This window comes from Microcaecilia unicolor, chromosome 6 (genome assembly GCF_901765095.1).
Source record: "Microcaecilia unicolor chromosome 6, aMicUni1.1, whole genome shotgun sequence".
NCBI lineage: Eukaryota > Metazoa > Chordata > Amphibia > Gymnophiona > Siphonopidae > Microcaecilia > Microcaecilia unicolor.
The window spans coordinates 263,218,361-263,246,009 of record NC_044036.1 but is presented as its reverse complement, the minus strand read 5'-3'; the positions used below and the strand labels follow the sequence as shown (position 1 = coordinate 263,246,009).

The 27,649-nt window shown below is 44.3% G+C and overlaps 1 protein-coding gene across 1 annotated transcript in view; it reads right to left on the bottom strand.

Annotated features, from left to right (window-relative positions):
• LOC115472034 (keratin, type I cytoskeletal 18-like) overlaps positions 1-26,877 on the bottom strand; it is a 56,185-nt gene extending 29,308 nt beyond the window's left edge. The window contains exons 1-5 of the mRNA XM_030206071.1: positions 26,814-26,877; positions 24,186-24,549; positions 18,967-19,049; positions 11,769-11,925; positions 7,689-7,853 (exon numbers count right to left, since the gene is read on the bottom strand). Of these exons, the coding sequence (XP_030061931.1) occupies positions 7,689-7,853; positions 11,769-11,925; positions 18,967-19,049; positions 24,186-24,542 (762 nt within the window). The 5' untranslated portion in view covers positions 24,543-24,549; positions 26,814-26,877. The remainder of the gene's footprint in view (positions 1-7,688; positions 7,854-11,768; positions 11,926-18,966; positions 19,050-24,185; positions 24,550-26,813) is intronic.
• Positions 26,878-27,649: the final 772 nt, after the last annotated feature.

The following is a 27,649-nucleotide window of genomic DNA, read 5'->3' as shown; positions in this document are numbered from 1 at the left end:
CCAGGCTGAGGACTCAGGTAGGTGTTTCATTATGCAGTTGGGGTATCTGTTGTGCTGCAGTACACTTGTGTTATAGAAGTTGGGGTCAGGGGGAGGGAGGTGAGGAGTGGGGGGCAGGAGGAGGGAGGGAGATAGGTGGGGGGGGGGGGGAGTATCTCTGGCTGTCTTTATGTATATTAACAGGCCACCTTTATGATGCTGTTTTGACCTGGTAACCCCTACTCACTAGCTCTCTACCCTTACTCCCTATCCCTACCATTGTCATTGGGTTTCCTCTTACTTGTCCTGTGTGCCCATATTTATAGAATTAATTGTAAGCTATATTTGAGTAGTGGTAGTGGTCATGTGTGTTATAGGAGCAAGCAGACAGGGTGGGTGCTGTGTGTGTGTGTGAGCACCCCCAATATTGAGGAAAGATCATGTAGCTGTGCAGGGAGGAGTGTTGGTCACTGGGCTTAGCACCCCCAATACTACTTTCCAGTTGGCTCCTATGGGTGTGTGTAGGTTACTACTGTGGCAGAACTCTGGGGGCCGTCCTTCCCTACTACTCCCTCCTATTTTCCCATTACCAAACTGTGCCTAGTTCCTCCTGTGACCTCTGTGCTCTACTGAGTGTGGGCCACATGCATTCAACTGAAGGAGCCTGTAATGGGGGTCATAAAGCAGTTCTATGCAGTTTAGCAAGTCAGTAGTAACACAACACATGCTGCAATGTTGTTCAATTTAACAATTATACAACTAACAGCTTGTGCACAACGTTGTGAGTGGTGTCCTTCTCTTGGCTGCTCATCCACCACCTCTACCCAGCTGCCTGCGGGCCTCTCTCTTTCGTACCCGTGTCAATTCCATTCCTCCTCACCATCTCTTTGCTGGGTCATCAGGTTGGGGGACATACCAATGTATATGAATGCTGAAAGACAAAAGTGGGTTATTTGCACCAACACTATTCCTCACTCTTGTGCTATACAGGTGAAGACTCAGAGGAGGCTGGCCCTAGTGGCCTGCAAGGCCAACGCCCTACACCATCCGTCCAGCCTCAACCTCCACAGCCTGCAGCACCAGCAGTCCAGCCTCCACCACCTGCACCAGCTGTGCATCCTCCGCATCCACCACCACCTGCACCAGCTGTCCAGCCTCTACCACCACCAGCTGTCCAGCCTCTGCCACCACCACCACCACCTGCACCAGCTGTCCAGCCTCTGCCACCACCTGCACCAGCTGTCCAGCCTCTGCCGCCACCACCACCACCACCTGCACCAGCAGAGGCCGCACCTCCAGCACCGGAGGACTTTGTTGAGGAGGAGGAGGGCCCAGCTCCCCGCCAGAGGCCATCCGGCCAAAGGAGGCAACTCCTGCGGCTGGCCACGGAGCTACTCCGCCACAACGTGCGCTTGGAGGAGTACCGCCAGCAGAAACTGGAGCTGCAGCGCCAAGCACTGGAGGCACAGCAGCGAGCACACCAGGAACTCCTCCAGGCGCACCGTGAAGGCCACCAGGAGGTGCTCCAGCAACTGAGACGGCTGGAGCAGAGCATCCAACACCTGCGCCCTCAGGGCACCGCGCCTACTCCAGCCCCCGTGCTGCTGGAGCAGCCCCTGCCATCAACATCCTCCTCCACTGACCACCAGCAACCACCAGCTAAGAGGTGGGCATTGCGCTCCTCAGCCTCCGCACCCACTCCTGCAGCACCCGCGAATTCTGCTCCCATTCTGGGTCCTGTGGCCAGACCACTAGAAGCAAGAAGGTGGCCCGATTTCCACGGTGCAGCCGAAGCCGCAGGCTGCCGTGGGGATAGGGAGGAGGACACTGGGAGCAGCAGCTCAGAAGAGACTTCCCATGCAGCACCAGCTGCAAAGGAAGGGCGTGGGAGGGGTAGGAGGGGACGGGGGAAGGGAAGGGGAAAATGATGGGACATGCTGTAGGGTGAGGGTTGGTGGGAGGGGGGTGGGTGTGGGAGGGGGGTGGTGGTGGTGGTGGTGGTGGGGTTGACCAAACACATATGCACTGTATGTAAAAAATAAATGTTCACTTACATTCACCTAAAACTTGTTTCAATGAGTCTTTGTCTTGCTCTTACGCCAAGCTGGTAGGCATTGAGCTCTGCTCTGTGGGCTGGGGGTGGAGGGGGCTCCTCTTCCAGCTCATCTGGGGCCTCTTCTGGTGGTGGCTGTGGCTCCTCTGGGAGAGGCTGTCCTCTGCGCTGGGCCAAATTGTGTAACATACAGCACGCCACAAAGATCTTGGCTACCTTTTCTGGACTGTAGAGCAGCTCTCCTCCAGACCGGTCCAGACAGCGGAAGCGGTTTTTCAATAAACCAAAGGTGCGCTCAATGATCCCCCGGGTGCTGCGATGTTTCCTGTTGTAGGTTTCTTCTGCCCCTGGTTGTGGGTGGATCAGGGGGGTCATGAGCCATGTCCTCTGCGGGTAGCCTCGGTCACCTTTGCAGAAAAGCAGAATGAGATAGATGAGTGTGTATCGCTTGGAGCAGGTACAGGGGGGGCGGGGGGATTTGGATAGTGGGTTGTGGTGGAGGAAGCCAGGGCAGAGGGTTGCCCAGTGGAGGAGGTCTAGTATGGGTGGTACATGCATGTTGCACTTACCTAGTAGCCATCCACCAATGAACTCCCCTCGCTGGAACCTGCGGAAGATGCCCGAGTGCTGTAGGATGTAGGCATCGTGGCTGGAGCCGGGGTACCTGGCACACACGTCTAATATCTCCCCCTGGGCATCACATACAACTTGCATGTTCATAGAATGAAATGCCTTCCTATTTCTGTAGGTGGCTTCGTGTGCCCGGGGGGGTCTGAGGGCTACGTGTGTGCAGTCTATCACACCGATGACCGAGGGGAATCTAGCAACAGCATAGAAGGCGGCCATGTTGTTGTGCAGGGCCTGGGGGGTGGTGGGGAAAGTGATGTAGTGTGAGGTGTGAGTTATGAAGGCATCCAGGAACTGGGTGAGACAGTGTGAAATAGAAGCCTGGGTGAGGCCTGTGTTAGCAGCTAATACGGATTGAAAACTGCCAGTGGCCAGGACAGAGAGAGCGGAAGTGATTTTGAGGTGGGCAGGGATGGGGTTATTCCTACGTGTCTGGGGCTGAAGGAGGGGTGTCAGCTGCTCACACAGCTGACGAATGGTGGCCCTATCAAACCTGAACCTTGTTAGACACTGCTGGTCAGTGAGTTGTAGGAAGGTGGTGCGGGGCCTAAACACTCGGGGCCGTGAATACCTCCTGCGGTGGGTGGCCTCTTCGTGTAGCATGCATGCCACAAGTGCATTAAGTGCATCCATATCCCCACCACCAGTGCAAGTATTAGGACTAGTAGTCAAACAAACAGCAACACACACAGATCTGTCACTTCCAGCCACCACGCCCTCTGGCCACTCACTCGCCAAACAGTACAGGCACACAGAGACAAACGGAGGTCAGGGAATAGAGTATACACGTGGGAAGAGTGAATGGGGAGGGATAGGGGGAGGGGAAGGGGGCGATGGAGCAAAGGATTAGGAGTAAGGAACGGTGAAAGGGTATGACACAAAAAGAGGCAGGGCACACAGACGACGGTCACAGGTACTCAACACGCTCGGCTTTCTCTCTGCAACCACCACTTCCGCTCTTCCACCAACAATATCGCCACTCTCCAACTACACACAATCGCTAATGGGTCTCAAGACGCTTTCCCCCTTGCTCTGGTCGCTTTTATTTCGGGTCCATCATATTACGCCCATCTTCCCGCTCAACCAGAGCCATTTCGCTATTCGTTATACGTTGTACCCGTCCACGTCGTATCACCGCCCCTAACACGCCCCCGACATGCCTCTTATTTGGGCGTTTTTACGTCCATGTACGAGCGACACGGACGCACTGAAACATTGCTTTCGATTATATGGATTTACTCGTTTTTGTGAGATTAACGTCCATCTCCCGATTTAGGTCGGCTCTTGGGCGTTTTTTTCGTTCGATTATAAGCAGGATAGGCTCCCGTGGATGCAGAATATATGCTTGCATTAAACACTGTAACAATGCAGAGTCAGGTGTCAGTATTTTTTTATATGAGAGTTCCAGTCAACATAATTTAATTCAAATAATTTTTGTTGCATATAATTAATGTTGGCAGGTTTTGTTTTGTATAGCTTGGGAATATAAACTACATTCTGTTTTTCAGGGGCAACTGCCTGACTAGTGTGTAGAGCAGGGTTCTCAACCCAGCCCTCGGGATACACCTAGCCAGTCAGGTTTTCAGGATACCCACAGTGAATATGCAGGCGATAGATTTGCATGCACTACCTCCATTCTATGCAAATGTATCTCATGCATATTCATTTTGGATATGTTGAAAACCTGACTGGGTTGAGAACTCCTGGTTTAGAGTGAGGGAACCCCCTCATCCTCTTTTTGGTTGCCTTGGGGGGAGGAGGAGGAGGAAAAAGTGCTGTCTGTGGAGGCCCCAGGAAAAAAGTGCTGCCTGTTTGGGGAGGGGGAGGTATTTTAAGGAGGGAGAAAAAGCTGCGATTTGAAGAAGGAGAAAAAGGAGGGTACTGGTGTCAGGTAGGGTTACCATTTTGTGTCCCCTGAAAAAGAGGACACATGTCACGCCCCCTACCCCGCCCCCGCCCCGCATCATGCCCCGCCCCTGCCACGCCCCCTTCAGGTCCGGGTTCCGCCCCTATTCCCCCCCCCCCCGTCACATAGTCCCCTCCCCCCCATCACATACCCCCCCCTCACTTACTGTCTAGCCCTGGTGGTCTAGTAGCGTCTTCTCTTCGGGGCAGGAAAGAGCCCCCTCTTTCCTGCCCGGAGCGCTGCCTGCCCTTGCCTGCTGCATCCTCCTCGGTATGGCTGGGGATTCAAAATGGCCACCGAGAGTTGAAGCGGCCTCGCGAGAGTTCAACTCTCGGCGGCCATTTTGAATCCCCAGCCAGACCGAGAAGGATGATAGACAGGGGAGGCAGCGCTCCGGGCAGGAAAGAGGGGGCTCTTTCCTGCCCCGAAGACATCACTAGACCACCAGGGAACATGGTAAGGAAGGGGAGGGGAGGGGACGGGAGACCACGCGCCGATCGCCCGCCCACACGCCCACCGCACGCACGCGCCTGCCCGCACCCGCGCCCACGTTTGTCCAGAAATCCGGACAAACGTGGGCGGGGGCAAAATCCGCCGGACGCCCCGGACATGCCCTCAAAAAGAGGACATGTCCGGGGAAATCCGGACGTATGGTAACCCTAGTGTCAGGCCTAGAGAACAGGGAGATGGAACATTTATTTTCTTTGTTAATTCGTGTGAATGTAAGAGGGGGCATAATGAGATACATTTCCCAATGGTGCTGGCTCATTTCAATTAAAAAAAATATCTTCATTGTTTTGATATGCTGGCATCATATCAGCATTTTAGTCTGATGTGTGTGTGTGTGTGTGTGTGTGTTTGTTGTTGTTTTTCTAAAATAGCCATAATGAATATTTATGAAATGTATATATGCAAATGAATATGCTAATGAGCCAAAGACACACCCTTTGCACCCCCAAATGAAAGAGTCAAACTACGCCCATGCATGAACATTTACAACAGCCTTTGACATGGTGTAACTGTTTGCACCTAAAGTTAGGCAAGCGCATGCTAACATACGCTCTATTCTGTAACAGCAGTTATGTGCATGATTGCTGTTATAGGATTGGCACTTAGCGCTCAGTTTTTTTGCGCCTTTCTTGAATGTACCCCTTGGTGTGCAAATATTCAGAATACTAGCATTTATGCATGTATGTGCACTTTTATGCATGTAAATGCTAGCAGGGCGCTTAAGTGCTAGTCTGTTTGAAAGGGTGGTGTATATAGAGGTGGAGCATAGGCAGGGCTTCCCCTTACTGTAAGTTAAGTGCATCCCTGCTGTACTTAGGCCGCACACTTACCAGCTCTATAGCCGACATAAGTGCAAGTGCCTAAATATTAAAGGGCTGATATTCAGACCGCAGGAGGTAGCCAGGCTGCCTCCCGTGATTGGCACTGAGCCCGGATATATTCAATGCCAGGCCTGCATTGAATATCTGGTTTATTTTTGGCTGGTTTCAACTTAACTGGCCAAGATGATATTCAGCGCTGGCCAGTTGAAACCAGCCAAAGATAGGCCTGCTATTTCAGCGGCCTAATTTGGCTGCCAAACTTAGCCAGTGATGTGCTGAATATATCACGCAATATAACCGGCTATCCACCAAGGACTAACCAGTGATATTCAGTGGGAGATAGCCAACTATCTCTCATTGAATACTGCCAGATAGCCGGTTAAGTGCCATTTAACTGGCCAGGAGCTGTTCATGGGCAGTTAAGTGGTTTTAAATATCGGGGGGTAAGTGCACTGATAGTCATTGATAGAATTCTATAATGGAACCTAGTTGCCTATGTTCTGTTATAGAATCAGTGGTTGCTGATAAGTACATAAGTACATAAGTAATGCCATACTGGGAAAAGACCAAGGGTCCATCGAGCCCAGCATCTTGTCCACGACAGCGGCCAATCCAGGCCAAGGGCACCTGGCAAGCTTCCCAAACGTACAAACATTCTATACATGTTATTCCTGGGATTTTGGATTTTTCCAAAGCCGTTTAGTAGCGGTTTATGGACTTGTCCTTTAGGAAACCGTCCAATCCCTTTTTAAACTCTGCTAAGCTAACCGCCTTCACAACATTTTCCGGCAATGAATTCCAGAGCTTAATTACATGTTGGGTGAAGAAAAATTTTCTCCGATTTGTTTTAAATTTACTACACTGTAGTTTAATCGCATGCCCCCTAGTCCTAGTATTTTGGACGCTTCACATCCACCTGTTCCACTCCACTCATTATTTTATATACCTCTATCATGTCTCCCCTCAGCCGTCTCTTCTCCAAGCTGAATAGCCCTAGCCTCCTTAGTCTTTCTTCATAGGGAAGTCGTCCAATCCCCGCTATCATTTTAGTCGCCCTTCGCTGCACCTTTTCCAATTCTACTATATCTTTCTTGAGATGCGGCGACCAGAATTGAACACAATACTCAAGGTGCGGTCGCACCATGGAGCGATACAACGGCATTATAACATCCTCACACCTGTTTTCCATACCTTTCCTAATAATACCCAACATTCTATTCGATGTTCAGATATTGGCTGACACTAAATATTTATTTATTGATGACATTTATATCCTACATTAACCCAACTAGAATTCAAGTTCAATGTGGCTTAGATAACAATTAGAAAAGCATGAACATGTTCAAAATATATTAACAGAAAGTAAAATACATCATATAATGTTAGACCAGTAAAACTTGAGTTAGGAACAGATGTAATTAAATACTTAGTTATTTAAGCTAGATAATTGAAACATGGAGGAAAAAGGTAAAGGGCTAGGATTAACTGGAATAGAGAGGAGTAGTAGGAGGTGGGCTGAGCTAAAAATTAATGTTTATTTCCTTAAAGGCTAGACTGAAGAAGTGAGTTTTCAATAGACTTCAGAATAACAAATAATGATCGGTACATTTGATGGTGTTAGGTAAGGAGTAAATTCATATGCCATGTCTAGCATTTAAGTAAAATGCCAATTGTGTTTGAATATTGACCCATATATATGTACCATCCAAGAAACAATACCGGAGTGATCCTAAACACATCTAGACAAAGACAGTATAGTGAGAACCAGTGACTGAAAAGCACTGTATCTGACCTTGGTCTTGTACCAAGCTTCTGCATCCTCCTCATTCTTCTGGACAACAGCTTCATACTGTGAGCGGATTCCAGCTAAGATAAGAGCCAAATCTGGACCCCGAACAACATCAACCTCAACATCCACTTGGGGACCAACCAAAGAAGCTCTTAGTGCAGCCAGCTCCTGGAGACAAATAATTATGGATGGAATAGTGTTAATCTTCAAGTACACACTTCTGCTTCAGTCCACTCTAGAGAGATTTGTCATGGACTGCTGTGAAATTTTAAGGGGACATATTTAGTGAATTGTGGATTGGCAAAATTTTGTCATGAAGCTACCAAAGAAATGCTATTACAGACAAAAGATTTCACAGAAAGCAGACACTAAGGCAGGGCAGATACTGCAATAGGTTACCAGTGGCGTATCCAATCAAGGTGCATGTGTTGCATATACGTCCCCTGTCAGTCCATTCCTTATTCCTCCCGCCACATCTCTTCCTTCCCTTCCCGGCCCCACAAAGATCTGCAATTCCGTCCCTTCCCCCACTTCCCCTATAATTTAAAATCACTTCCAGTCTTTGCCTGAGCAGCGCTAGCGGCAACGACAGTCATAGGCTGCCAGTGACCTGCATGGGGCTTTCTTGCTGAAACATCCTTCTCTTCAGAAAACAGGAAGTTGTTTCAGAAGAGGGCGGGACTGTTTAGAGAGCAAGCCCTGGTGCAGGCTGCAGGCAGTCTATGAGTGTAGTTGGCATCCTCGCTTGCTGGGTGAAGACTGAAGGTGATTTTATGGCATAGTGGGGGGGGGGGGGGGAGTAGACGGGGGAGGATGGAGTAGAGGGAGGAAGGGAGGGAGAGAATTGCCAGATCTTTGAGAGGCCAGACTGGGCCAGGAAGGGAAGGGAGAGATGTGGTGGGAGAGAGAAGGGACGGAAATGCAGATGCACCTCCTGTCAAACTCCTGGCTACGCTACTGTAGATTATAAACCAGCTTCGACATAGTTTTTGGAAACAGAACACTTATTTTGCGATGATCAGCAGCTAATTTTATGGAAATGGAGACTCTATTGTACATTATAAGCCAAAAAGAAAGAATTATTGGGTTCTGAGCAATCTGTAGAGCACAGGGCATTAATTCTACAGAAATGCCCATCAGATTCTCAGCAATCTGATTGGCTACAGCGCAGGGTGTTAATTCTGCAGATATGCCCATCAGGCTCTGAGCAATTTCATTGGCTAGAGCACAATCCACCTTATAATCGAAAGAGAAAAACGCCTAGATTTCGACCCAAATCGGGAGATAGACGTTTATCTCACAAAAACGAATAAATCGGTATAATCGAAAGCCGATTTTGGACGTTTTCAACTGCACTCCGTCGCGGATGCGGACAAAGTTGATGGGGGCGTGTCAGAGGTGTGGCGAAGGTGGAACTGGGGCGTGGTTATTGGCCGAGGAGAGATGTATGCGTTAGGGCGATAATCGAAAAAATAAAGGCGTTTTTAGCGAACATTTAGGACACTTTTGTTGGACCCTTTTTTCACACGAACAGGTCCCAAAAAAGTGCTCTAAATGACCAGATGACCATCGGAGGGAATCGGGGATGACCTCCCCTGACTCCCCCAGTGGTCACTAACCCCCTCCCACCACAAAAAAAATGATGTTTCACAACTTTTTATTTTCACCATCAAATGTCATACCCACCTCCCTGGCAGCAGTATGCAGGTCCCTGGAGCAGTTGTTAGGGGGTGCAGTGGACTTCAGGCAGGTGGACCCAGGCCCATCCCCCCCTATCTGTTACAATTGTGCTGCTTAATGCTTATTAGAAATCCAACCCCCCCCCCCAAACCCACTGTACCCACATGTAGGTGCCCCCCTTCACCCCTTAGGGCTATAATAATGGTGTAGACTTGTGGGCAGTGGGTTTTGAGGGGGATTTGGGGGGCTCAACACACAAGGGAAGGGTGCTATTCACCTGGGAGCTCTTTTACCTTTTTTTTTGTTTTTGTACAAGTGCCCCCTAGGGTGCCCGGTTGGTGTCCTGGCATGTGAGGGGGACCAGTGCACTACGAATCCTGGCCCCTCCAACGAACAAATGCCTTGGATTTATTCGTTTTTGAGCTGGGCGCTTTCATTTTCCATTATCGCTGAAAAGCAAAAACGCCCAGCTCACAAATTGTCGAATAAAACATGGACGTCTATTTTTTTTCGAAAATACAGTTCGGTCTGCCCCTTCATGGACCCGTTCTGGGAGATAGACGTTTTCGTTCGATTATGCCCCTCATTGTGTTAATTCTGCAGAAATGTCCTCTGAAACAGACTTAACATTTCATGGAGGGGCATAATCGAACAAAAACGTCTATCTCCATGGGCGTTTATCTCCGAGAACGGGTCCGTGAAGGGGCAGACCGAACCGTATTTTCGAAAAAAATAGACGTCCATGTTTTATTCGACAATTTGTGAGCTGGGCGTTTTTGCTTTTCAGCGATAATGGAAAATGAAAGCGCCCAGCTCAAAAACGAATAAATCCAAGGCATTTGTTCGTGGGAGGGGCCAGGATTCGTAGTGCACTGGTCCCCCTCACATGCCAGGACACCAACCAGGCACCCTAGGGGGCACTTTTACAAAAACAAAAAAAAAGGTAAAAGAGCTCCCAGGTGAATAGCACCCTTCCCTTGTGTGTTGAGCCCCCCAAATCCCCCTCAAAACCCACTGCCCACAAGTCTACACCATTATTATAGCCCTAAGGGGTGAAGGGGGGCACCTACATGTGGGTACAGTGGGTTTGGGGGGGGGGGGGTTGGACGACTAATAAGCATTAAGCAGCACAATTGTAACAGGTGGGGTGGGGGGGTGGGCCTGGGTCCACCTGCCTGAAGTTCACTGCACCCCTAACAACTGCTCCAGGGACCTGCATACTGCTGCCAGGGAGGTGGGTATGACATTTGAGGGTGAAAATAAAAAGTTGTGAAACATCATTTTTTGTGGTGGGAGGGGGTTAGTGACCACTGGGGGAGTCAGGGGAGGTCATCCCCGATTCCCTCTGGTGGTAATCTGGTCATTTAGGGCACTTTTTGGGGCCTTATTTGTGAAAAAACAGGGTCCAGGAAAAGTGCCCTAAATTCTAGCTACAAACGCATACTTTTTTTCCATTATCGGCGAAAGGCGCCCATCTCTGTTCGGGTGATAACCATGCCCCAGTCCCGCCTTCACCACGCCTCTGACATGCCCCGTCAACTTTGTACGCTTCCGCGATGAAGTGCAGTTGAAAACGTCCAAGTTCGGCTTTCGATTATACCGTGTTATTCGTTTTTGTGAGATAAACGTCCATCTCCCGATTTAGTTCGGAATGTGGGCGTTTTTCTCGTTCTGTTATAAGTAGGATAATGTTCATGCCAGTGGAGTCTTTTCATTCTGTTACTTTTTCTAATGACTTTTAAAAATGCCACCTCCCAAAATAAATACATAAATTCTACTTTATTTATTGGGATTTATTAACTGTCTTTAACATAAAACTTATAATTTTGTTAACAGCATAACAATAGCAAAATAACCAAGAACAAACATAAATACAATAAATGAAGTAAACTTGAAAACAGTACATTGAAACTTAATAATAGAACTGCCATGAAACAGTATCAAAAATATACACATTTAACAGCACTGGAATTCAAATACCAGAGATATAATTTAATGTTATCATAATACTAATGATACACCTAATAAGCATGCATTAGAACATTCAACTAAGTACATAAGTAATGCCATACTGGGAAAAGACCAAGGGTCCATCGAGCCCAGCATCCTGTCCACGACAGCGGCCAATCCAGGCCAAGGGCACCTGGCAAGCTTCCCAAACGTACAAACATTCTATACATGTTATTCCTGGAATTTTGGATTTTTCCAAGTCCGTTTAGTAGCGGTTTATGGACTTGTCCTTTAGGAATCCGTCCAACCCCTTTTTAAACTCTGCTAAGCTAACATAGATATGATGCTACAGATTTTCTACAATACGGCTTAACATATAGCTGAGGCACCAAGAGCAGAATAGCATAGGAATGGAATCATCGCTTAAAAATGTCAAGACATTTCTGATGTTACCTCTTTGTGAGACTTCTTTAGGGACAGCAGTTCATCCTCCCAACTCTCCAGTTGGACTCTTAGAACACCAAGCCTGGACTTATGTTCCTCCTTAACTTTCTTTAGAATCTGGAGATCTCTTTTGTAGGACTCGCACTCGGCAGCTGCAAATTCCCATCTAGATTTAAATGCATAGTGCTAATTATTTGCAAAAGTGCTCTCATAGATTGACACAGGCGGTTGGTGGCCCAACTGTTTGGGGAGGCTAAAGAGGGTGGGGTTAGGGGTGGGGCTTACATCCATAATTGTCTGACAACACACAGAAAAAAAAATAAGTACAACATCCCAAATTAGTGAGATTGAAGGTTAGCAAGTGAAAGTTTTCTTGCAGTGTATTCGGTATATAATTTTGTCATGGTGGAGAAGAGACTGAGTCCCAAGGAAGGGATGCTGGTTAATGACAAGTAATGCTTCTATGTGCATGTAAAAATGGATTTATATATCTTAAATGACATATCATATTTTAAACTCAATTATTTCAAGCACTTACCAACACTAAATCACATACACATCTATGGAACAATTCAACATCATATCCTCCAAAATATTCTAAAACCATGTCTGATGTTATGACAAACAAACTAAAATTAAATTAAAGTGTTGATGTCACTTCAGTAAGGCCAACACACAATCCTTCAACCGCAAAACACTATGCACAAACAGCCTTTTAGGGTGGATAGCGTTCACAATGAGCTCTTTTATTAATGACCAGACAGAGATAAGAGTTTTCAATTTTGGCACAGTATAAGTCATCACAAGAACAAAATGGACTGCATTAGGGGCTTATAGCCCATTTAGTTATGTTTAAACAAAAGGATCTGCATGAAACAAAATATTTATTTTTATTTTGACATAACCCCCCCTCTCTCTCTGCCCCAATCCAACATTGCCCCACTGTCTTGCCCCCCCACCTCTCAGTTCAGCAAAGCAAAGCAATAAATAAGAGGCCCAAATACTCCTCCCCCCTCAACACTTACCCACTTCTTTGGCACTTGCTCGATCTGCTGCTGCCTCCGTCCCTGGCTCGGTCGGTGACTGACTATAAAGAACGGAGCAGCGTGCTGCAACACTCAGGCAGGCTCACAGTCACAGCCAGGCTCTGCCACCGGAATGGAACGGCAGCAGTAAGTGCATCACAGTTACAGGGGGAGGTTCTGGCAGAGCTGGAACCGCTGGGGAAGGAGCCTTAAGGTCCCTGTGAGTCAGGCGACAAACTGAGGGGGCAGCAGGAAGTGCATCTCACAGGGAGAGGTTCTGGCAGAGCCGGAACTGCTGGGGAAGGAGCATTAAGGTCCCTAGTAGTTTGTGAGTCAGCAGGCGATGAACTGAGGGGGTGGCAGCGTTGGCAGGAAAATATAGTTTTGTAATTGTTCCGATGACGAACTTCCTTCCTGCAACGAATTCGAGAAGGAGGCAGGGGAAGGTAATGGTTGGGCTGGGGAGGCTTAGCCTACCCAAGCCTCTTATACGGGGCGCCTATGTAGACTGAGCATTTTGTGATACATAGTTTTGTTAAAAAGAATCTATCCTACATGTAACCTCACTGTGTCTGTGTGTCCTTGAAATTTAACTTTTCTGTTTTTCAATTTGCAAAACTATTGACCCGCTCTTACCTATGAAAGTGGCAAACACATTTCTCATCTCTCTGCTCCCCAGTATTCTGTATCCCCCCACATATAAGGGGTAATTGTATAACAGGGTGCCTAGATTAATAGGACAGGAAGGCACCTATTTTAAGGCTATTGCAATCAATAGAAATAGAATAAAATAAAACATAGAAAATAAAATAAAATGATATCTTTTTTATTGGACTACATTTTTTGATTAGCTTTCGAAGGTAGCCCCTCTTCGTCAGATCAGAAATAAGTAAATGTTGATAGATGACAGTATATTTAAGTGAAACTTCAGAGCATTTCAGTGACAATCAAACAGAATAAAGGTGGGTTAGGTGAAATACAGGGATGACCGGGTGGATGAGGGACAGGGAGATATGCATGGTGATAAGAGGGTGACAAAGCAGTAGATTTTTATGGTTTATAATGGGATAGAAAACCCAGATCTTTGTTAAATCCTGGCTGGTGGGTGTCAAAATATTTAATCATTCTGACTTCAAAGGTCTTATGTTCCTGTATTGTTTTAAAGTTCCCTTTTAGTATTCTCACCATAAAATCATTGGTACAGTGTTCTGGTTTTGAAAAGTGCTGTCCTCTCTACTCAAGGCTATTGTAGAACGACTGGAGCACAGCATCAATGACTTTCTGGAGAATACTAAAATGAAATTTCAAAGCCATCCAGGAATGTAAAACCTGTGAAGTTAATATAATGAAATATTTTGATGCCCACTAGACAGGACTTAAAGATCTGGGATTCCTATCACATTATAAACCATAAAATGATATTGCTTTGTCACCCTCCACCCATCTATCTCTACCTGTTTCTCTTCCCCTTCCCCCCAACCTTTCCTCATGAGACTGTCATTGGAATGCTTTTATGCTTCACATATATTTTCTGATATATGTTGTCATTTGCTCATTTCTGATCTGAAGAAGAAAGTATTGCCTTTGAAAAATAAATAAAAAAAGTACTGTTAGTCTAATAAAAATGGTATCATCTTATTTTCTTTTCTTTGTTTTGTGGCGGAGTGGCCTAGTGGTTAGAGCACCGGTCTTGCAATCCAGAGGTGGCCGGTTCAAATCCCACTGTTGCTCCTTGTGATCTTGGGCAAGTCACTTAACCCTCCATTGCCTCAGGTACAAACTTAGATTGTGAGCCCTCCTGGGACAGAGAAATATCCAGTGTACCTGCATGTAACTTACCTTGAGCTACTACTGAAAAAGGTGTGAGCAAAATCTAAATAAATAAATTTACTACCTACAAAATACTAAGCAGGTCTTTAAAGTAGATGAGAAAGGATCAATATGGAGAAGGTGAAATGGGAGCCTACATAAGGGGATAAGACATAAAGGGTCTGGAGCTGGAGAGGGGATGAATGACAGGGAAGGAGCTGGGGTTGGAAAGGGATGAGAGACAGAGACAGATAAGGTGGGGAGGGAATAAATACAGTGGGTAGAAATGGGAGACTAGAAAGTGTGTGAAGGACAGGAAATAGGAGACAGGGGAAAGAATAAGACAGATGAGAATGTGAGAACTAGGGAGGTAAGCGCAGGAAATAAAAACCTGGTAAGTAGGTGAACGATGGAGACTGATGATTGAGAGAGGAGGGGAGAAGGGGAGAAGGAGGAACAAAATCTAGCTGCAGGTAGGTAAAAAAAAAGGGAAGAATGGAGAATAAATGAGACACAAGGATCAAAGTCAGAATAAGATATAAGAGAAAAAGGGAAGAAGACGAAGAGTGAAAAGCAGAAAATAGAAATTAGATCCTGGAAATAACTTAGGAGAAAACCAACAGGAGGATGTAGTAATGAGAGACCAGGACCAACCCAAGTGGAAAAACAAAATGGTCAAACCACAAAGGTATAAAAATTTTGATTTGTAATATTTAAAGAAATGAGATGTCAGCTTTGAAAATGTAGATATCTTGTATTTTGTTTGTACAGGAAGAAACATTTTCTGTTGTTTTTTTTTCAGTGTTCTGCTGCTCACAGACTAGTTTCTTGGGTTTTTAATTTCATTTTTTTTCTAGGTATTTGTTTCTAATCTGTACTCTCATATTTTTTTTTACTAGGTGACGAGGGCTCATTTTCAAAGCATTTAGACTTACAAACTTCCATAGGATACTATCAGGCTCATTTTAGAAAGAGAAGGACGCCCATCTTTTGACATAAATAGGAAGATGGGCGTCCTTCTCACAGGGTCGTCCAAATTGGTATAATCGAAAGTCGATTTTGGACGTCCTCAACTGCTTTCCGTCGCAGGGATGGCCAAAGTTCAAGGGGGCGTATCGGAGATGTAGTGAAGGCGGGACCTGGGCGTGCCTAACACATGGACATCCTCGACCCATAATGGAAAAAAAAGAGCGTCCCTGACGAGCACTTGAACGACTTTACCTGGTCGTGGTTTTCTTACGACTAAGGCACAAAAAGGTGGCTAAAATGACCAGATGACCACCAGAGAGAATTGGGGATGACCTCCCATTTCTCCCCCAGTGGTCAGTAACCCCTCCCACCCTCAAAAAATATCTTAAAAATGTTTTTTGCCAGCCTCAGATGTCCTACTCAGGTCCATCACAGCAGTATGCAGGTCCCTGGAGCAGTTTTAGTGGGTGCAGTGCACTTCAGACAGGCGGACCCAGGCCCATCCCCCTCCCAACGTGTTACATTTGTGGAGGAAACAGCGAGCCCTCCAAAACCCACATCTAGGTGCCCCCCTTCACCCATAAGGGGGAAATGGGGAAAGGGAAATGGGACTTGATATACCGCCTTTCTGAGGTTTTTGCAACTACATTCAAAGCAGTTTACATATATTCAGGTACTTATTTTTTGTATCAGGGGCAATGGAGGATTAAGTGATTTGCCCAGAGTCACAAGGAGCTGCAGTTGGAATTGAACTCAGTTCCCCAGGATCAAAGTCCACTGCACTAACCACTAGGCTACTAGTGCTGTACAGTTGTGGGTAATGGGTTTTAGAGGGGTTTGGGGGGCTCAGCACACAAGGTAAGGGAGCTATGTTCCTGGAAGCATTTTATGAAGTCCACTTCAGTGCCCCCTAGGGTGCCCGGTTGGTGTTCTGGCATGTCAGGGGGACCAGTGCACTACAAACGCTGGCTCCTCCCATGATCAAAGGGCTTGCATTTGGTCGTTTCTGAGATGGGCGTCCTTGGTTTCATTTATCGCCAAAAATCAGAAACGACCAAGTCTAGGGACGACCATCTCCAAGGACGACCACAATTTCAAGATTTGGGTGTCCCCAACCGTATTATTGAAACGAAAGATGGACGGCCATCTTGTTTTGATATTATGGGTTTCCCCGCCCCTCCATCGGGACATTTTGCGAGATCGTCCTCAACAAAACGTGGGCATCCCTTTCAGTTATGCCTCTCTATGGGGCTCATTTTCAAAAGAGAAAAACGCCAAAAGTGGCATAAATCAGCATCTGGACATTTTTCTCACAAAAACATCCAAATTGTATTTCCAAAACCAAATTTTAGATTTTTTTCTATGAAGTCCATCAGAAATGCGTTCAAATTACATGGGGGCATGTCAAAACGGCATGTTAAGGGCAGGATCTGGGCATTCCTAACACTTAGAAAGTTTTCTGCCATAATGGAACAAAACAAAAACATCCAGGATAATTTGCATGTTTTGGTCTGGACTTGTTTTATTAATGAATAAGCCACAAAAAAGTGCCCTAAATGACCAAATGACCACTGCAGGAATAAAAGGAATGATATCCCCTTACTCCTTCGGTGGACCCTGAACCCCTCCCATGCCGCAAAGATATAAATGAAACAGTACATACCAGGCTCTATCACAGCTTCAGGTGTAAGCAGGTTCCTGGAATAGCCTAGTGGTCAGTGCCGTGTTCTGTAGAGAAGCTGACCCATGCCCATAATCCACTGTATCAAACCCTCTCAAAACCTACTGCACCTACATATAGGTGACACCTACAGCCATAAGGGCTATTGTAGTGGTGTATAATTGAGTGCAGTAGGTTTTTCATGAGTTTTGAAGGGTTCACTATTCAATATAAGGGGGTAATGGTGAGATGTGTACTTAGGACCTTTTATGTGAAGACCACTGCAGTGCCCCCTAAGATCAATGGCAATCCTAGGTCAGCTGCCACCCAGGGTAGATCACTGCTGTGCATCGTCCCGGCCACATCATCTTCCCCCCCCCCCCCCCCCGTGCATCACCTCCCTCTGGTGCGTCATCTCCATCCCCCCGACACATTGCTCTTACCTCCTGGGGGTGCTGGGAGCAGTTGTGCAGCTGTCGGCTCCACTGTTTCCCTGTCCTGGAACAGGAAGTAACATCAGAGGGAGCAGGGAACTGGCAGAGACAACAGCCGCACGAGTGCTCCCTGTACCCCCCTGCAGTGTGCACCCGGGGCGAACCGCCTCTACCATCCCCGCCCTCGGTACACCACTGCCTAGGGGCTCCACTGCTCTGCTGGGATGCCTGTGTGGCCACAGTCTACTAGGAAAGCTAGCTACTCCTATGTTCCAATGGCTTGATTTTCTACGTTTTTCACTTGGACGTTTTTTTTTCGAAAATGAACCACAAAGATAAACATTTTGAGCACAAAACATGTAGAAAACAGCCATTTTCAGAAAAAAAAAGATACACTTTTGAAAATGGCTATATTCTCCACTTGAATTTTGGACGTTTTGAGCAAAATGCCCAAAGTTGGACTTAGATGTCGTATCGAAAATGCCAAGATGCTATTAGAGAAAACTACCCTACGTCTGCATCGATGCACTTAGATGTATAAATTGAACAATAGCATGTAAGCATGTGACTTACAGTATTATGCAAGTTACGCATCTAACTGGGAGCCCAGTCCATGTGTACACTCCTTGCATTTATGTGCTAAGCAACTTATGCACGTAAATTATAGAACATCACTTTAGCACTTAAGCATATAAGTACTGAGTATTGTTTGCAATTATGGTCGCCGTATCTTAAAAAAGATGTAGTAGAATTAGAAAAGATTCAAAGAAGGGTCACTAAAATGATTAAGGGGATGGACCTCCCTCTAATATGAGGAAAGGCTTAAGAGGTTATGACTCTTCAGCTTGGAAAAAAGAGACAGCTTGTGGGGGGGGGGGGGGGGGGAGGAATATGATGTAGGTCTACAAAATACTGAGCAGTGTAGAATGGGTAAATGAAAATTGATTTTTTACTCTTTCAAAAAGTGCAAAGACTAGGGGATGCTCAAGGAAGTTACATGGTACTACTTTTAAAACAGAGGAAATATTTTTTCACTCAAAGAATAGTTAAGCTCTGGAACTGTATCTGGGTTTAAAATAGGTTTGGACAAGTTCCTGGAGCAAAAGCCCATAGTTTGCTTTTGAGATAAACAAGTTGAAAGCCACTGCTTGTTCCTGGGATCAGTAGCATGAATCTTGCTACTGTTTGGGATTCTGTCATGTACTTGTGACCTGAATTGGAAACTGCTAGAAGCAGGTTACTGGGCTTGATGGACTATTGGTCTGACCCAGTATGGCTATTCTTATGTCCTTGTGTGTTTGATCACTAACCTCTGTTTGAAATCGTCCTTAGCCAGTTGGGTGTTGTCAATTTGCAACTGTAGTTGGAAGTTGTCCTTGACCGCATTATCAATCTAAAGTAAGAGAAATAGAGAACTGAAAAGACTAGTCTGTAATCCCAAGAACGTCCAATAACTTAGAGCAGTGTTTCCCCCAAGTCCAGTCCAGGAGTACCCCCTTGCCAGTCAGATTTTCAGGATATCCACAATGAATATGCATGAAGTTGATTCGCATAGACTGCTGTCATTATATGCAAATCTTTTCCATGCATATTCATTGTGGATATCCTGAAAACCTGACTGGCAAGGGGTACTCCAGGACTGGACTTTGGAAACACCAACAAAGTAAAGCACAAACTTCAAAAGAGGGGGGGGGGGGGGGAGAAGGGGTGGGATGCTGTTTTTATGGTTTTATCTTTATGCATGTTTTATAAACCACCTTGGGACTCATATTTGGACATGATAAATATTGAATTAAGTAAAATAAACAAAAGTATCAATTTCTGAAACTTCTTCATGGGTTATTTCTTTACTCCCCCCATCCTAGTCACAAATGATAAACAGAATGCTGTGAGGTATGTGGAAACACACACAGTGGTGTTTTCCATTGCTGGATCAAAAATGTGGAATGGATTGCCTGGACATTTAAGGCCCTAGGAGTATGGAATAGTTTAAGAAAGGTCTGAAAAAACATACTTGTTTGTTAAAATTTGGGGGTGACAGTCTTGAAGCGGCCTGAGCATGAACAGTTTTTTGTCTGTCTGTTGATTTTATTATGTATGTTTTTGTGCACTTCGCCTTGTTGTAAGCGGATTAGAAATGTTAAATAAATAAACATTTCATGTAAATTGGATGTTTGAAAGTGCCTTTATTCATAAGGTCTTAGACTCACTCACACTTATAAACGGCATTCAGTTTGCAATAATTGCCATACTGTAGCTGCAATAAATGCATTCAAAAGCTTAAACTTCTCCTCAGGCTTTATCCTAAGACCTCTAATAGCTGCACAAAAATGGTTATTAAAGCCACACCCACACCTTTTATCCATTAAAATCTTTAATTCAACAAGAAGTTTATTTTCTCAGTTGCTGAAACAGTATCATTGCTCCCATCCTAATTTTAATGACCTTAAAGTTTTATAGTTTATTAAAACTTACTATACCACTAATTGATGGTGCAGAGCTGAGAAGTGTACAGGCTAAACACAGAAATAGGAAAGAAACTTATAGGACAGGAACTCAATTACACAGAAGGAATAAAACAGGGAGAGAAAAGTAGATTGAGAATATGATATGATAGATGTTTATAAAATACTGAGTGGAATGGAATGGATGGACGTGGATCGCTTGTTTACTCTTTCCAAAAATACTAGGACTACAGGGCACGCAATGAAGCTACTAAGTAGTACATTTAAAACAAACCAGAAAAAATATTTCTTCACTCAATGTGTAATTAAACTGTGGAATTCATTGCCAGGGAATGTGGTAAAAGCAGTTAGCTTAGCAGGATTTAAAAAAGGTTTGGATAATTTTCTAAAAGAAAAGTCCATAAGCTATTATTAAGATGGGAAAATTCAATGCTTATTTCTAGAAGCATAAAATCTGTTTTACTATTTTGGGATCTTGTGACCTGGATTAGCCACTGCTGGAAACTGTATACTGAGCTTGAAGGAGCTTCAGTCTGTCCCAGTATGACAATGCTTATGTTCTTATGTTGAATATATGTTCTGTAAAAGGGTATGACCCAGCTAAAATTCAGCACATTAACCGTGTACACTCCTACAATATCCTTTTAGGTGCCTACACGGTTAGCGCACATATTAATTGTAGGCGTGTTAAAAACTCTAACACGCCTTAGTAAACAGGGCCCTAAGAATGTTACATTCACCCTCTTGTGTTCAGATTACGGTTTGTTTGGGGTAATGACTCCAAATAGGTTAATTTTGTGCATACAATGACAACAGTGAACCTCACCCCTAACCCATGGTATGCTGGAGATGATCTCAGTCTCTCACTCTTAATGCTCGTCTCACTTGCACCATGCTAAAGAGCGCCTCCTTCTGGAGTTTCATAAGGTGCATTATATACTGGCAACGTATCAAGGTGCACTTGGAAATTCTTTTCTGTCACATTGGCCCTCATTTTAGAAGGGCTATTCATATTTGATATGTGCATAAATTAGCACTTAAACATTTATTTTGCATAAAAGTTCCTATTTTACAAAGCCGGGATATAAGCATATCAAACCTAAGGTCATGCAAATGGCAAGGTTGTGCGGCCTGGGCCTGTCTTGGGCAGGTCAATGGCATGGGAAGTTCCTACACATTTACTACCCATTTCAGAGGGGGACAAAATGTCTATGTCCTAAAAGATCAATGTCAGGAGTTACACCTGCTACCAAGCACGTATAGGTTTTGGTAAACATCTGGTATTGAGCAGCACTCCTCTGCCCCTTTATTCCAGAGATGACAAGTTATCCAGTTCCAGGCTGGAGATTTTGGGACAGTTCTAGATTTTTAACCATCCAGCCAGGTTCATTATGGGACTTGCAGCACTGATTACAATGGGCAGAATCAGGTACTACAAATCCCACACTGCTTTGAAATGCAAGTTCAAAACCAGGGCTGGCCAAAAATTCTCTAGTCTAGAACTGGGTAACTTTGCATCTCTATTATCCCCTAGTAATTTTTGCCCTCCCCCTATGCCAAATTGGCAAAAGAAATTGGTCGCTGCGACAGCATCTGGATAATAACTGGTTATGTTTCTAAGGTCACAAAGATAACAGGTTATAAGGTTATATGCTGGCACTGAACCCACTGTTATTTTTTACATTTATTTTTCTAAAATGGATGTTTATGCTGCATGCACCTGATGTATAAACGTCCATTTCTCCTGTGTTTTAGAACAGGCTTCACGTCGGCAGATTCTGTTCTAAAATACTGGTGAAATTTGAGATGCACTGACCTGCACATCTCAATTCCTAGTTCTGTAACCTGACCAAAACAGGGCTGCACATTAAGAGGGGAAGTTAGCAATGTTGGCTACTGTTATTTAACCACAAGTCGGGTTATTTTACTCATTACATAAAATGGGACAATGTGCTAAAATAGCCTGACTTGTGATAAAATAACAATGACAACAGTAGCCCACACTGATATCTTCCCCCTTGAGAATCAGATGTTTATATTCAACACAGATTGAAATAGGATTGGACTTATCCTCCCATGATTCCTTCCCATGAAACCACTTGTGTTTTGCAACATATGATACAAAACAGTTTTGACTTATAACTTGCCTTTCTAGCATAAAATACTGCTTGAGGCAACAGAATATAACGATTGCAATTCAGTATTCAAATACAAATATAAACAAGCATAAATATACAAAATAATCAAAAACTAAAATATCCATAGATAACACTTATTTTAATATCACTAAGGTTATAAATTACAACAAACCTCAACTTAAATCCCTAGTAACCTTAGCGAAAGGGAAAAAATCCAGAATGATGTCTCCTCTTTGCTCACAATGGGCAAGCTCCTTTGGTTATCCTCTTGAATCCGCCGTTAATGATGCTAAGTGATATCAATTTGGTATTTTTATTAAGCTCTCATTTGTTCAGTAGTAGCCCGAGCTGAGTTACATTCAGATACAGTAGGTATTTTTCTTGAATTTTAAGTCCTGCTCTCAGAGGACTTACAGTCTAAGGGGTCGATATTCAAAGCGAGTTAACCAGGCAGGGGAGGCTCCTGCCTGGTTAAATTACTTGTGTGGGACTATCTGCTGATATTCAGGGTCAACTCCAAAACTTGAAGTCGGCAATTTTGTGGGTGGTCCAGATGCAGGGTCAGCACTTATATAGTTAAGTGCCAATATTCGAAGAACAAAAGATGGAGACCAAAGTACATGCCAAAAAACAGCAGGAAGCACAAAAAGAACAAGGAGCCTTCAAGAGTGGGGGCATCAACTCAATACTTTATTAATCCAAACCGACACAGTCTGTGTTTCGGCGAAACCACCTGTGTCAGGGGTCTAGTTGTCTTGATGAACTTTGGAGGTATAGACAGTCAAATAGTGAGATACACTCTGGACTAGAAAAGTCTAGTCTTAAACCACAAAGGACACCAATAAAAGGCATGGGAACCCAGTAAGCACTTCTCAAAACACTGTCGGTGTGAGTAGGTGCTACTGACAAGTAGACCCCTAACGCAGTTGGTTTGCCAAAACACGGACCGGTGTCGAGCCAGTTTAATAAAGTATTGAGTTGACGCCCCCACATATCTTGAAGATTCCTTGTTCTTTTTGTGCTTCCTGCTCTTTTTTAGAGTGTACTGGACAAATAGGACCAAACAAAACACAGTCTTATCTTTGTTTAGTTTAACTTATATGGTTAAGTGCTGAATATTGCACTTAACCGGATAAGTGATAGCCGGCCACACAGACCTGGATATTCAATGCTGATGCCCAGACATGGCCCGACATTGAATATCCGAGCATAATGCTGCGGCCAAACAAATGCTGAATTTTTACCCCTAAGTTTATACCTGAGACAATGGAAAGTTCAGTGACTTGTTCAAGGTCAAAAGGCATGACTATGGGATTTCAGCCCTGGCTTCCCAGATTCATAGTCTACTGCTTTAATTACTAGGCTACTCCTCCACTAGGTACAAATATCTTAACCATTCACAACTATGGATTCACTAGTATGAGCCAGTGGCGTAGCCACAGGTGGGCCTGGGTGGGCTGGGGCCCATCCACTTAGGGCTCAGGCCCACCCAACAGCAGCACATATTTAGTGCTAGCTAGTGGGGATCCCAAGCTTCGCCAGCTGAAGGCCTCCCCCTGATGGTGCTGAAAACACTGCTTTCCACTTCAGCAGTCTAAGCTTCCTAAGCTGCTGATACTGGCCTCATCGCATTGGGGGGGGGGGGGGGGGGGGGGAGGGAGAACACTTGGTGCCCACCCACTTCTTGACAAGGCCCACCCAAAATCTGCTGTTTGGCTATGCCCCTGGTATGAGCAGGTAGTTGCCCACCTTGGTTCACGTTATGAAAATATTTTAGTTTAGATCTTCCTGGATTTCACCTTGAGGTGTTCCTGTTCCTTCTGCTTTAGAATAAAATGCATTGAGACTAATGTTAGAAAATCAGGACTGGTTTGCCATTTTCTTAGCACACAGAGTTAACTTTGGAAGAGCACTGATATTTCTTACCTTGTTCCTCAGAGCTATAATTTGAGCAAACAGAGGGCCATAGTCCTTTCTGGAAGGGGACACCTTTGTAAGTTTTTCTTTAATCTGGCTTTCCAGCTTTTCATTAGCTTTTTCCAGAGCGTGAACCTTTTCCAGATAGCTGGCTAAACGATTGTTAAGATTCTGCATAGTCTCTTTTTTATTAGATTCAAAGATTCCAGGGGTGAAAACAGAGAAATCGAAATCTCCTTTATCAGGGGAGACTCCATGAATTTTCATAGCAGGTGCTGAAGAAAATTTGAGCCAGGAGGTTCTAGTGGTAGAATGTGGAGTTTGGTGGCTGCTGGAAAGACTTCGGGGAACGTGAAGCGATGCCATGTATCTACTGGAGTGAAAAGGGATATATTTGTCAGACTTGGATCCTTGGATTTACACAGTTGGCTTAATCATTAGCCAAGACCAGGCAGTTGCTTAGGGCAGCAGGTTTTAGGGGATGGCAAACAGCAGCTGCAGTTCAAGCAAAGAAATAAGTCCATGCATTTTTACCCACAGGGAGGATTGGCTATTTCCTTATTATCCATTTGCATAGGCTTGTAGAACATTACCCTCATGTATGTGCATACACAGTACAAAGTGTGATATTTAAAAGCATGATGTTAGTGTGATCATGATTGTTGAATTTAATTATCAAAATATCAGGAAGGGTACATGGGGGCCTAGAAAATAATTGAAGGGGATGCAAGACTTAAGGTTTGTTTGGGGCAGCTAGTACCCTCACATCAGTCCTGGATTTACAACAGCCCTGATCACAGTTACGCTGGAGCCCTGAGTTTAGGTCATCTGATAGGCAATGCTGGGAGGGTTAAGACATCACCAGAATGTTTGCTAGAAGTGTGAAGGTGGATGATGAGAACTGTGCTGGGGAGGGGGGTTATTCACAGGGTTCTCTTCTAATAGTCACATAGCAAGGGATCCTTATTTACCCAGATAAGAGGAAGTGCAAAAAAGTGATTTATTTTATATCATATAAGGAAAATAAATCAATCAGTGAGACCCTAATAATACTGGCAGAAGCACAGGGAAGTCTGTATATACCTGTGTGTTGTGTTGTATTGTATATGGGTGTGTGTGGAAAGGGTGTGTGGGGGGTGGGGGAGTATCTGCTTATATACTAATTTTCTCTAAGAGCTACTCTGTTTACTTTTTATCAAGGAAGTTTTTATTAGGAAAAAGACAACAGGAATACAGCATAGCCAACAATAAAGTTGAGCATGAGGCTGCCACTTAGGTTAATTAAAAAAAAAAAGAATATAATGTGATACCTTTCCACAGGATTATGTTAATACATTGTATGATGAGCTTCTGGAGGATGAAACCTCCTTTCTCATGTTACAATGGTATGAGCACAAGATCACAATACTAGTAAGTGAATCATAAAAGCATTTCAACGACAATCTGAAGATAAAAATGTATTAGTTTAATTACCAGATATTGATTATATATTCCTTTTTAAAGGGTCTTTAATAACTTTTAAAGTGGACTAACATGATAACCACAATACTTTATCCACTGATGTCAGCATCATCTCCTCAGAGTACCCACTGACAATGCACACACTCTGGTCACTGTATAACTGAATCCTGTAAATCCATGATGCTCTTTAACTTCACAGTGCTATAACACAAGCCCTCTCTGCTGTTTCCATGATATGTTTTTCAAAAATGGCTTTGGTTGGATGGGTTTGGGGTGTTTTATGATTATAGATGTCTTGTGATAAAGGGTTTTTGTGTTTGTGTAGGGTTTGTGGGGCAGTGTTGTTGGGAAGGGTTAAAACAAAGGACCCTGTTTATTAAGCTAAGCATGCCTACAGCACGACTTTGTAAATAGGACCTGTAGTGATCTGTATATTGAATAAATTATATTTCTGTACAATATATATAGAGGGTGGGAGAAGGCTATAGGTAGGAGGATGAGAGGGGGATAAAATCTGAAAAATAATTTATGAAGGAATTGTCCATTGCTGCTTTTGTATAAGTTTTGTCACTTTATTCATTGTATAACAACTGTGTTGAACAAGTTTTCTTATATTTTGTCATCAATAAAGATGTTGGAAATAACTTCATGGTCTTATTGTACAGCAACCTGAATCCGATCCCCTTTATTTGAAACTAGTTTCAAACCAAATTGAATGCATTCCCCAATGAGTGAGGACCCTTTCCAGATGAACTTTAAAAATGAGTTGAAATCAGTTTAAAGGCTTATTTGGTAAGAGAGTTACATGAAGGTTCAATTTTAGGGTATGTTCTAACTGCATCTTAAGGATGGGACACCAGAACAACTTGGGGACTGAAAGGAATTTGACATTGCATATGTAGACACAGTTTTTGTGTTCTTATTAACTAAAAAGTATGTATTGTAAATTCACCGACATACACTGGGGACAGTGCTAGGATCAAAAGTTCTAATGTAAAGGTGCCTGAAAGAAAAGATGTTAATGATTCAGACAAAACATGTTCTTCGCAAATATATTATGCCTGTATAATGAACAGATTAGACAAGATGTACTTTACACAGGTTTTGCCAGGTGAAATGCTTGAAAACAGGCTGTAAAACTAAACCCCACCAGTATATAAAAACAGAAACACTTACAGTCTGAGCAGGAAGAGAGGGGAAGACGTGGGCAGGTGTTGTCGCACTTGGCAGTGCTGCTGGAATGCAGGGACCAGTTGAAACCTGAGTCCTCTAGCGTTAAGACAACCACTGATAGGGTGTGCAGGGAGGGGCTTAACAATCACTCCAGTCAGACTGGTTTCAGTAACTCATCAAAGACTTTTCAAACTTTATTGGGACACAAGATGTGGTTTTAGTTCTGTTGGAGACAAACAATAGTTGTCTGTACCTGAATAAAAAAGAATGGACAATAAACGATAATTAGATTGGCAAATCTTGCTTTCTCTAGCCTAAAGGCTTTCTCCCTGTCTTGGATAGTTGGGTCTCGTAGGTGGTAATTCTGCAAGCAGCCACCTAGACTTAGGTGTCAAGTACACCTATAAATCTGGTATTCTAGTCTATTATGTGCTATTCTATAAGTACATTTTATATCTTTAGTAGAATATACTATGCAGGTGAGCATTGACTTGGGAGGAATGTGGGTGCGGTGCACACTTCTGTACTTTATTTATAACAGGGTTTCTCAACCCAGCCAATCAGGTGTTTTTAGGATATCCACAAGAAATATGCATGACAGAGATTTGCATATCAAGGAGGCAGTGCATGCAAATCTATCTCATGCAAATTCAGTCGTCAAAAATTATAACCATAAGGATCAGTGCCATTTACTTAACACACACATACAGATGGCAAAATGGTCCTTTTGGTTATAAAGTTTGATGACTGAGAAGTGGATGTGGTGAGGTGTTTGTTTACCATCCACTTGTGTATTTTCACCCCTGATGCAGCCTGATTGACGAAACATGGCTATGTTG